The 12,943-nt window shown below is 41.7% G+C and overlaps 1 protein-coding gene across 1 annotated transcript in view; it reads right to left on the reverse strand.

Moving 5' to 3' along the window:
* Positions 1-3,203, reverse strand: part of NARG2 (NMDA receptor regulated 2) — a 79,544-nt gene extending 76,341 nt beyond the window's left edge. Inside the window, exon 1 of the mRNA XM_006899639.1 lies at positions 3,139-3,203. Coding sequence (XP_006899701.1) covers positions 3,139-3,179 — 41 coding nt within the window. The 5' untranslated portion in view covers positions 3,180-3,203. The remainder of the gene's footprint in view (positions 1-3,138) is intronic.
* Positions 3,204-12,943: the final 9,740 nt, after the last annotated feature.

Raw genomic sequence — 12,943 nt, forward strand, 5'->3', positions numbered from 1 at the left:
GGCTATATGCAGCTTTCTCAAAAAGCTGCAAACAGAAATGCCATTTGACCCAGCAATTCCACTACCAGGAATACCCTAAAGAAATCATAACTGCCACCCAAACAGAAACATGCACACCTATGTTTATTTCGGCTTTGTTCATAATAGCAAAGAGTTGGAAACAACCTGTGCACATCAACAAACGAATGGATAGAGAAGCTCTGGTGTATTCACACAATGGAATACTATGAAGCATTGAAAAACAAGGAACTCATGAAATATTACACAAAATGGATGACCATGAGGACATAATGCTGAAAGATCTCAGTCACAAAAAGACAAATATGGTATAATACCACTGTTATAAAAGAGGACTGACATAGGGGTTGGGGGGAGACAAATAAAGATGGAATAAATAATGTATATTGGGTTGAAACAGATGAGGGAGAGAAGTGCTTAAAAGGGATATATGATTAGATATTATTATGATAGGAGTTCAGAACAAAGGTAGCATAGTAGAGTGTACTTGGGGGAGGGAATGAATAACAATGAAAGAATTATTATTTTACTTTTCATAAAGAAAAGTGAATTGGGGGGAGGGTGGACAGGGAGAAAAGAGCAACAATGAATGAATGGAAATCCAGTCTCTGTAAACTGTCATTAAAATCAATCTAAAATAAAATTTTTAATAAAAACCCACAACAACAAATAATGCTGGGGAGGTTGCGAAGAAACTGGAACCTTTATTCACTACTGGTGGCAGTGTAAAATTGTGCAATCACTATGGAAGGCTGTACAGCGTTTTCTCAGAAAGTTACAAATAGAAATACCATTTTGACCCAGCAATTCCACTACTGGGAATTTACCCTAAAGAAACCATAACTGCCACCCAAGCAGATATACGCACACCCATGTTTATTGTGACTTTTTTCACAATAGCAAAGTGCTGGAAACAACCCAAGTGCCATCAACACACGAATGGATAGAGAAGCTCTGGTATATACACACAATGGAATACTATGCAGCACTGAAAAACAAGGAACTCAAGAAGTATTATACAAAATGGGTGACCCATTAGGCTGAGTGAAATATCTCAGTCACAAAAGGACAAATATTGCATAGGGCCACTGTTGTAAAACGGGACTGACATCAGTGTTGAGGGAAGACAGAGAAGGATGGGATGAATGACGTATACTGCATTGAAATAGATGAAGGAAAGAACTGTTTAAAAGGGATATATGATAGGGTATTATTGTCATGACAGGAGTCCAGAATGAAGGCTGCACAGGAGTGGACTTAGGGGGAGGGATTACATAACAATGAAAGAGTTTTTCTTTTACTTTTCAAGAAGAGTGAATTGGGAGTGTCGGGGGTGGGCAGGGAGAAAAGTGCAACAATGAATGAATGGAAACCCTAAGTCTCTGTAACCTTTCATTAAAATTAATTTAAAAAAGGGTGATTAGAAAAACTTAAAACAACAACAAAAACCCTCTATCCCAAGGCCTCAGGAATCAATGGGGCAGTACTGGATATGTTCACCAATGTGTGCCAGGAAATTTGGAACATTGGTGCCTGGTTGAAGGACTGGAAGAGATTCTTATCTGTTCCCGTTCCCAAGAAAGGTGACCCAACTGCACATGATTCCCTAAGATTACAACCTTGCAGAAACCTTGCAAGTTGTTCTATTTCTTCATTATGAGTTGGAATCAACTTAATGCCAATGGGTTTGACTTCCGGCATCAAACTCTGACTCAACTAGTAAATGTAAAATTAGAGCTTATTTCCTCTGCACCAATGCAGAATTTTTTATTACCTTACTATGGCACTGTACCTGTGATGTCTCATGAGCTCTTTAAGCTTTGTACATATCACACAAAAACAAAAGACATGAGCCTTGGGTGTTTCCAGTTCCACAAGGACAGGAATATTTAAACAAATATTCACTAAGCAAACAATGAAATCATGTTCTTGGAATGAGGATTCATCTTTGTAACTTGTTCAGAATTTTTTACATCTCCTTAGGAATAGACCCTCAGTAAAAGTGCACTGAACTAATTTAACCTAGTATATGTTATCTTAAAAAAAAATCAGGATCACTGCATTCAGTTCTCACACACTTTTAAAATAAAGCCTATGCATTTATTTTTTAACACTTGGTAGTTAACATAACTAAAACAACTTAATAAGTCTCACATTCTCATTATCAAGAAAACAACAAAAATTCTTCATAAGTGGATCAACAGGCAACAGGATTCATTCTACTTGCATACACACTCAAGATCCATGGAAGCAGTAGTCAAGAAAATTAGCCACATTTGGCAAATGTCCTAATAACTTCTTTAACATGCCAAGAGCAGGGATGTCACTTTTAAAGACTATGTTTCACTGGGCTCAAGCTTTGGTATTTTCAACTACTTCATATCTTTGTGAAAGCTGGACAATAAATAAGGAAGACTGAAAAATTGATGCTTTTGAATTGTGTGTGATGTTGGTGAAGAATAACAGATATACCGTGGATTGCCAAAACAACAAATGGGTCTAGAGGAAGCATAATCACAGTACTCTTTAGAGGCAGGGATGGTGAAACTTTATCTCACGTATTTTGGGAATGTTATGAAGAGAGGTTAGTTCTTTGAGAAGGCCATTAGACTTAGAAAAGTAGGGGGTCAGTGAAGGAGAGGAAGACCTTCAAAGACACGAACTGATACAATGGACTTGAGTGCAGCAGACACTGTGAGAATGGCACAGGACTGTAGATGTTTCAATCTGTTACACAAAGGATTTCTATGAGCTGGAATCCCTTGACAGCACCTAAAAACAATTATTAAAATGGTCTTTTTATTACTTATATGGAATGAGGAAGAGACAAGAAGAGAAAATGTCAACATCTCTCCCTCCCTAAGAGACCAAACAATCAATTATGATGGAATCTGATCTAATGATAATAGTTCTCAGTTGCCACTTTATGGGTGGAACTGCATCCAGCTATTACCTAAAAAGTGCTGGGGAAGTGAAGCTGAATATAGGGGACATTCTGACGTCTTGAACTCCTCTCTTCTATTTCCTCCAAATCTACCTAGGCCAGAAACTCTTTTGTAGGTCTATCCACCAGATTTATTCATATCCTCTTTAGAAAGTATTAACAAACATGCAACTCACCAATTCAGACTTGGTTCACCCATGACCATCTTGGAGCTCATATTTCTAGATTTGTTTCCCTCTTCATCACAACCAGTGGATGTTAAAATCCCTTCAACATCTACACTCAACTGTTAAAAAAATAAAACGGTCATAATAAAACACAGATGATAGAGGCAAAGCCTAATAATTCAACTAAGGAAGAAAAGTATCCTTAATTGATTTGGACACTTAACACAAAATATTGCAAGTTCCCCAGGTTCTTTGTATCACAGCAGTAATGATGTAAGATGAGTCATTTTCCACTTAACTTCTTGCCAGGAGGGGCACTGTTAGGACTCTCACTGAGGAAATAAGAGCTGAAACATAACGGTGTTCTCATTGCTTTTAAACTCCATCACTTAATTGCAAGGAGCAGAGTATTAATTCACCTGCTGCACTTAAATGTGCTTCAGTTTTCTTGACCTTAACACTTAAGGGGCCAGTTCTGGCAGACAATGCGGGGCAAAAGGTCCCAAAATATCAAAAATCTAAGACCCGAAAGGGTCTTTTCTAGGAGAATGGTACACTTCAAGATTCCTGGCAACTCATCAGGTATTTTCCAGGATCACGAGATTCAAGTCCCAGCAACTAATCTGACCTTTTACACGATCACCTAAAGGTATAGCCCCCCTCCCCGTTCAATGCTTCATCATCCCTGGCCAACTGATTGAGTGGTTTGTGACTACAGAGTCAAATTCAGGAGTTGGTCTTCCATTTAATTCAGTGGGAGGCAGGGAAGAAAAGGTTAATGAAGCCATCTCCTGCCCTCTCATCCTCCAAAGAAAACTGGGTACGGGAAAGGTAAAGAAAGATTTAAGACAAAGTTTCAGGTAGGAAGGGGAAGGCCAGGAAGGGTTGGAGGCTGCGCCGGCGCGGAGAGCAGAGGGCCCGGGCCCGGTCGAGGGAGCAGCCATGTTCCCCCGTCCCGCCCTCACGAGGGCCCGGCTGAAAGGGCTGCGCCCTCCCCTCCGCGACTCCACAGCCAGGCAGCCTTTCCGCCCACCTCGTGGTCCACCGCCGCTCCGGCCTCAGCAGAGGCCCCCAGAAACTCCTCCCCACTCTTCACAGCGAGCCGCGCACGCCTGCGCACGCTAGAAAAGCTTTACCGAGCGGGCCCGGCTGCGTCCTCTCGGCCCTGCGTGATGACGTCATCGCTTACGGAAGCGGGAGGGGACCGTGCAGTGGGGAATAGAGGCGCCTCCCTTTACGTACTCTGCTTTTGGTTCAGTTACCGAAAGGCGAATCGCGATTTGTGGGCTGGTTGGAGCTTGAATTTGATTGAGTGTTGTCAAGACTTTCAGGATCAAGAGGTTCCTCGCCAAGAAACAAAAGCAGAATCGTCCTATTCCTCAGTGGATGCGAATGAAAACTGGCAAAATAAGGGACAACTCCCAAGAGGGAAATAGTGGAGAAGAACCAAGTTGCATCTCTAAGAAGTCGTACACATGATGACAGCATACGTAATAAACCCAACTTCATGAGCATCGCATGATGTCAAGTTGACTGACAAGCTACCATGTCAAGTTTAAAATTATATCACAATCTAATTACTTCCCATGTGGTTTCTATGCACCCACGTTTTCAATAAATACTTGAGACCTTCAATATGGATTGAAGCTCAACATTAAGAAAACAAAGATTCTCTCACCACTGGGCTAATTAACACCATCATTACGGAAGGTGAAGAGATTGAGATCGTTAACAGTTTTAGTTTTAGTTTGCTTGGTTCCACAATCAACTCTCTTGGAAATCAAGAAACTGAAATGCATTGGGAAAGTCAGCTGTCAGGGACCTCTCCAGAGTACTGTGGAGCAACGATGTCAGGCCGGAGACTAGGGTGCACCTTATCTGGGTCATAGTCTTCACAATTGCGTGCTCTGCATCAGAGAGCCGGACAGTGACTAGGGATGAAAAAGAATTGATGCCTTTGAGCTGTGGTGCTGGAGAAGAATGTTGAGTATGCCATGGAGTGCTAGGAAAACAAATAGGTTTGTCCTGGAGAGGGTGAAACTGGGCTGCTACTTGGAGCCAAGAATTCTGAAGCTTCATCTGACATACATAGGGCATGTTGCAAGGAGGGACTAGTTCTTGGAGAGGGACATCATGTTTGGGAGGGTTGAGGGACAGCACAAGAGAGGAAGACCCTCGATGAGATGGATTGATTCAGTGATTAGGGTAATTGGAGTAGGTGTGTTGGAGACGGTGAGATTGGCACAGGATAGAGCACGGTTTAGGGCTCTTGTACATAGGGTCACTATGTGTCGCAAGCAGCCATATGGCACATAAAAACAATAGCAACATGGTATAAATATAGATTGAAGTTCAACATCAAGAAAACAGACTCTTAACCACTGGACCGATTAGCAGCATCATGATAGTGAAGAAATACAAGATTGTTAACAGCTTTAGTTTGTTTGGCTCCACCATCAACACTATTGATAACTGCTGTCAGGAGAGCCAAAGATGTATTGCATTGGGGGAATATGCTGTGAGGATTTCTCCAAAGTTCTGAAGAGCAGTGATGTCAGTTTAAACAGAAGAGCAATGATATCAGCTTAAAGACCAAGGTGTGCCTGATTCAAGCCACAGTCTTTGCTATCACATGTTACGCATCTGGAAGCTGGGCAATGAATAAAGATGACAGGAGAAGAATCAATGCTTTTGATTTGTAGTGTTGGTGAAGAGCACTGAATACCGTGAGAATTACCAAATGAACAAACAGATGTTTTGGAGAAATTGCATGCAGAGTACTCGTTGGAGGTAAAGATGGCACAGTTTTTGTCTCACATACTTTAGCCATGTTGCTGGGAGAGGTAGTTCCTTGGAGAGGGAAATCCTATTTGGAAAGGTGGAGAGTCCATGAATGAGGGGAAGAGCCTAAAACAGATGGAATGACAAGGTGACTACAGTAATGGGCTCAAGCATGTAAGAAATCATGAAGATGCCACTGGATAGGACAGGATTCAATCTGTTTTCATAAGACACCTAACAACAGCAATTGGAATGGGAAATTTTGTGATTTTTTTTGGGTAGTTTTCCATCTAAAAGCAAAGGATTGGTAACATTTTTAAATATTGAAAGTGCTGATAAACTCTGTCAGTATGTTTGTAGGATTCTTTGAAAGGAGTAAATGAATTAAAGTTTGAATCTGTGCTCAGCACAGTACAAGGTATATTTCTGTTAAAGCAACCAGACTAATAACATTTTCTCTCAGAAAAGTGGCTCAGAAAGGCCACTCAGGGTCTAGCACTTAGTTTTATTGTTACTCATTAATGAAGAATTTATTGCTTAGCATAAATTGTGCATAGTAATGGAAATACAGAAGACTAACACTGTGCACTGGTTTTCCAACAGTTTTTGATCTTTGGGAATTCAAAATGTTTATATTAAGTTATAAAACCAAATAGAAGAGGATAAGCTGCTTGGCATATGTACATTGGCAGGATTATGTGGATACAGACAGGAGGCCAGAGAGCCTCTCTGAATTTCAGCTCTGAAGAGATTTATTGCATACTTCATCTATGCTCCAAGGAGTCTTGCTGGTGTAGGAGGTTAGGTGTTAACCAGAAGTCTCAGTGCTACCCAAAAGAGTAGCAGTTCAAAGCCACCAGCTTCTCTGAGGTAGAAAGATGCAGTCTTCTCCTGTTAAAAAAAAAAAGGAAACCCAATGGAGGACTGTTAAGAGTTTTAATCCATTTAAAAACAAACAAGAAAAAAACCCCCAAACTAGTTGGTTTAACTATATGCTAGGACTAGGGGAGCTCTGGTGGCCTAGTGGCAAGGAGCTGCAACTACAATTCCAGAGGCGCACGGTTCGAATCCACCAGATGCTCTGCCGGGAAAGGAGGGACAATCTCCTCCTGTACCAGTCAGATCTGATTTGATTGTACACACATACAAAAATAATAAAATTTAAAAAAACACAAACTATATGCTAGTGCTAGGACTCTGATGACAGTTTTCATCTGGAGTTGTGCTGCTAACCTAAAGGCCAATCCTCTTTGTTGGCTTGAACTCAACAGGGGCTTCACTAGAAAACATTAGTAACCTCCTCCCGGGCAATTTACAGCCTCGAAAACCTAATAGAGAGTCAGCGATGAGTCATTTCCAACTTAATGGAAGTGAGTTTGAGTTTAGATTCTCAGGGTACTTGGGAAGAAAGGCCTGGCAATCTACGGGGGGAAAAATTATCCATTGAAAACCCTACAAGGCACAGTTCTACTCTGACATGCGTGACCTGGAATTGTCCCCACAGCAACTGGTTTATACTATGTGCCAGCTTGACATTGTCAGCTCATGTTAAAAAATTTGCATGTTTGGAAAGGTTGAAAAGGGGGTTCTAGACAGACAGGTCAGCATTCAGAACAGCTCTAACCTACTGTATGAACAGAAATTATCAGGAAGGTATGTTCTTAAGTTTGGAATGATATTGTTTAAAAGTTATGTTAACATAAAATTACGCTTTTAAAATCTTCTTAAATACAGAGACTTTTAGTGCATTCTGGCTAAAATGCAAAGTTTATGAAAGGAGATGTCAACAGGAGCTGTCAAGTCAATGCTGACTCATAGCTGCCCCAAGTAACAGAGCAGAAGTTCCCCATAGAGTTTTCAGGGCTATAATGTTCATGGAGGTCTGGTGACTTCTTGTTGTTAAGTGCCATCGAGTTGCCTGTGACTCATAGTGACGCTGTGTACAACAGCTCTGAAGGCTGCCCTATCCTGAGCCAGCCTCACTGACTCTAACACACCTACCCCCATTGTCCCAGTTACTGTATCAATCCATCTCATTCAGGGTCTTCCTCTTCTGTGCTGTCCCTCTTCCCTTCCAAGTATAATGTCCTTCTTTAAGGATTGGTTCCTCCTGGCCACATGCCTAAAGTATATGAGACAGAGCCTGGTAAGGAATTGTCCTGCCAACACATAGGTATGCAGTTTGAATCCATCATCTGCTCCATGGAAGAAAGATGGGCAGTCTCCAATGATTAACTGCCTCTGAAAACCCACAGGAGTGTCAGCAGGGTTCTGACTCAGTGGTACACAACAACAAGACCTTCATAGGAGCATATGGCCAGGTCGTTTTCCTAGGGAGACACTGAGTGGGTTCAAATCACTAAATTTTTGGTGAGCAGCCCAGGCCTGACAAGTTGTTATTGTTGTTGTTAGGTCCCATCAAGTCGAGTGCGACTCAGTGACCCTATGAAAAAAAAATCTGAACCCTGTTCTATCCTGTGCCAACCTCACATTTCCTGACACACAAGAGCCCATTTTGGCAGTGACCATGTCAATCCACTTAGTTAAGGGTCTTCCTCTCCTTTGCCAGCCCTTCACTCTTCCTATCATTATGCCTTTCTCCAAGGAATAGCCCGTCCTAACAACATGCGCAAAGTATGTGAGGCGAAGCCTTATCATTCTTGCCTCCAAAGAGCACTCTGGCTGCACACTCTCCAAGACATAGCTGTTTGTCTTTTTGGCCATCCATGCAATGTGCAGTGCTCTTCTCCAACACCACAGCTCAAAGGCATCAATTATTTTTCTGTAATCCTTATTTACTGTCCAGCTCTCAGATGCATAGCAAATGCTCAGTAAGACTATAGCCTGAATCAAACACACCTTAGACCTCAAACTGACATCATTACTCCTCAGTAATTTGGAGAGGTCCCTAACTGCAGAGTTAATGTGTCTCCTTACTTCTTGACTGGTGGTACCATTGGTGTTCATTGTGGATCCAATTAAGATGAAGCTGTTGACAGTTTCAATCTCCTCTCCATCCATTATGATTTTACCTATCAATCCAGTGGTAAGAATCTTTGCTTTCTTGCCATTGAGATGCAATGCATAGTGAAGGGTGTATTCCTTGATCTTCTGCAACAAGATAAACACTATAGAAATGAGGATAGTTTTGTTCATAGAGTCATTTTGAGTTGTGCTCAACTTGAAGGCAATCAACAACAACAACATAGTGGTAGAGCCCAGATTGGAATCAGTTGAAATGAGGAAAAAACAATAACAAACATAGTTTACTAATCAGAACATGGAATGTATGTAGCTTGAATACTGGAAAACTGGAAATTGTTAAAAATGAAATGGAACACATGAACGTTGACATACTAGGCATTAGTGAGATGAGTTGAGATGGACCAGCTTTGGCCACTTTGAATCCGATAAGATAATCATATGGTATATTATAACATGAATGAAAAACAGAAGAAGAATAGAGTTGCATTCATAGTACAAAAGTAAATTTCAAGTTCTATCCTGAAATGCAGTATTGTGAGTGATAGGGTAACATCCAGACACATACAAGGAAGATTCGTTAATACAACTATTATTCAAATACATGTTCCTACATCTGGAACCAAAGAGGAAGAAATTGAGAACTTTTACCAAATCTTGCAGTCTGAAATGAACCAAACATGCAATCAAGATGCGTTGATAATTGATGATTGGAATGCAAATGTTGGAAACCATGAGGAAGGCAAAGTAGTTGGAAAATAAGGGCTTGGTGATAGAAATGAGGCTGGAAAGAGAATGACTGAATTTTATATTTGCAATGATTTATTCTTTGCAAATACATTTTTCTAAAAGACACATATGACTTTACACATGGATCTCACCTGAAGACCTATATAGGAATCAGAATGACTGCATTTGTGAAAGAAATGGTTGGGGAAGCTCATATCTGCAGTTTAAACTAGACCAGGGGTGGACGGTTGGTCAGATCATCAATTACTCATACGCAAGTTCAAATTGAGGCCAAAGAAAATTTTAAAAGTCCACAGGAACCAAGATAAGATCTTGACTCAGTTCCATCTGAATTTCAAGATCATCTTAAGAATAGGTTCGAGGAGGGTATCCTAGTGGCAAGAAGCTGCACTGCAATCTTAAAGGTTCATGGTTTGAATCCAGCAGATACTTTGCTGGAAAAGGAGAGGCAATCTCCTCCTGTGCCAGTGGGATCCAATTTGATGGTACACAACAAGGGGTGTGTGTGGTGGGGCGGGGGAGTAATAGAATAGCTTTGAGGCATTGAACAGCAATGATTGAAGACCAGATGAGTTGTGGGATGATATCAAGGATATCATCCATGAAGAAAGCAAAAGGTCTTTACAAAAATAGAGGAGAAAAGAAAAATTGAAATAGATTTCAGAAGATATTTTAAAAATTGTATTGGAGCATCAGGGAGTCAAAACAAAAGGAAAACATACTGAAGTTAAAGAGCTGAACAGAAGTTTTCAAAGGGCAGCTTGGGAAGAAATGTATTATAATGGAATATCCAGAGAGCTGGAATTGGAGAATAAAAAGGGAAGAACTCATTCTACATTTCTCAAGGTGAGAGAACTAAAAGACAAATTTAATTCTTGTGTACCAATATTGAAATGTGCTATAGGCAATATATTGAATCACCAGGAAAGTATCAAATAAAGATAGAGGGAATATACAGAATCACTGTACCAGAAAGAACTGATTGACACTGGAAAATTTCAGGAAGTATCACATGCTAACAAGGCTCTAACTCAAATCCATTGCCATTGAGTCTGGTTAATCATAACTGATCCTCCATTAGGTTTCCAAGGCTGTAAGTTGCACGGGAGGCATTGCTCATCTTTCTCAAAAGAAGCTGCTGGTGGATTCGAACTGGCCTTTGGATTCGAGGTTGGGTTAACAACACAAATACTATGAACTATGTCACCAGAGCTCCCTGGGTATTTAGAAAAATTGTTGTTGTTGTTGTTATGTGCCGTCGAGTCGTTTCCGACTCATAGCGACCCTATGCACAACAGCCCTAAACCCTGCTCTATCCTGCGCCAACCGCACCCCCTCTGACACACCCATCCCGATTACCCCAGTCACCGAATCAACCCATCTCATAGAGGGTCTTCCCCTCCTGCGCTGTCCCTCAACCCTCCCAAGCATAATGTCCCTCTCCAAGGACCCGTCCCTCCTGGCAACATGTCCAAAGTATGTCAGACGAAGCCCCAGAATCCTTGCCTCCAAGGAGTAGCTTGGTTTAATCCTCTCCAAGATGAATCTGTTTGTTTTCCTGGCAGTCCATGGTACATTCAGTACTCTTCTCCAGCACCACAGCTCAAAAGCATCCACTCTCCTTCTGTCCTCCCTAGTCATTGTCCAACTCTCTGATGCATAACAAGCGATTGCAAATACCATGGCCTGTATCAGGCGCACCTTAGTCTCCAGAGAGACACTGTTGCTCCTGAGTACCTTAGAGAGGTCCCTAATGGCAGACTTTCCCATTGCGATACGCTTTTTTATTTCCTGACTGCTGGTGCCAAGAGTGTTGACTGTGGAGCCGAGCACACTGAAGCTGTGAACACTATCAATCTCTTCATCATCCATCCTGACGCTGCCAATTGGTCCAGTGGCGAGAATCTTTGTCTTTTTGACATTGAGCCTCAGTCCATACTGAAGGCTGCAGTCCTTGACCCTTCGCAGCAAGTGCATGAGTTTGGAAAAAAAAAAAATAGGATGGCTGGGCTCAGATCAAAGACAACCTTGTAAGCCAAGTAAGGAATGTTTACATTATTGTATGGGAAGTGAAAGGCTGCTTAAAAAACAAAACCAAAAAACCCCACAACCATCACAAGCAGCATGGTGACACCATCAGAGTCACTGTGCTTCAGGACAGTTTATCTGGCAAAGTAGTATATGAATTGTGGGAATTCCAGTTAGGTGACAGGCTTGGGAATGCTTGCAGATGAGTTGTGCAATGTTTGGGGTAGTGCAAGTAACGTTTGCTCTGAGGTGAGTGATGCTGTTGGCCTGTGCTGGGACAGGGCTGGACATGACAGACAGGCAGAATGTGGGATGTTGCAGTCAGGGAAAGATGGGGAATCAGCTTCTAGCAACTACTGTAATTGTTCAAGAATTTATGATGCTGCTGGAATGCATCTTGTCATAGTGGCCTCTTCAGCCATACCCTGTTTGAGAGTCCAGATTCTCATCAAAGGGTACACTCTGGTCTGGTTTATCTGCATTCCAGTGGTTGCAAGATAGCACAAAGAATGAGAACTTTTAGAGCCAGATGGAACCTTGAAGATTATCTAGTCCAATGCTTTGGTTATCCTGATAAAGACTCTGAGGCCTAGATTGTTGAGCAAATCCCCCCCCACACACACAACCCCCAGCATCATATAATGAGTAATAAAGTAGATACTCAAATTCTGTTTTTATCATTCTTACCACTACAGTACATTACGTATTTGCATCCTTCCTTCTGACTTCTTGCATCATAAAGCAGGAACAACTGGATGAAAAGAACAAGGAGTTTGGACTTCAAAAGATAAAGGACCGTCTATTAGTTTTCGTAATAATTGGCAATATGATCCTAGGCGTACTGCATCTTCTCTTTGGGTCTGTTTCCTTATCAGGAGATTATGATGATGTTGTTATATGCTGCTGAGTCACCTGCATGTCGAGTGACCCTATGTACAATAGTTTTGAAGCCTGCCTTGTCTTGAGCCAGTCTCATTGCCTCTGACACACCAACCCCCATTACTGCAGTTACTGTGTCACTTGACCTCATCTGAAATCTTCCTCTCCTGCACTGTCCCTCCATCCTTCCAAGCACGATGTCCTTCACCAAGCACTGGTCCCTCCTGGCCACATGACCAAAGTATGTGAGACAGCTTCAAAATCCTAGTCTCCAAGGAGAAGCTTGGTTTAACCTCCAAGACTGACTAATAGGAGATGATGAGATTGAGAGTGTTCACAGCTTCAGTTTGCTCGGCTCCACAGTCAACACTCTTGGCACCAGCAGTCAGGAAAT

This window comes from Elephantulus edwardii, unplaced genomic scaffold (genome assembly GCF_000299155.1).
Source record: "Elephantulus edwardii isolate Elephantulus edwardi_28Jun2011 unplaced genomic scaffold, EleEdw1.0 scaffold00264, whole genome shotgun sequence".
NCBI classification, from domain to species: domain Eukaryota; kingdom Metazoa; phylum Chordata; class Mammalia; order Macroscelidea; family Macroscelididae; genus Elephantulus; species Elephantulus edwardii.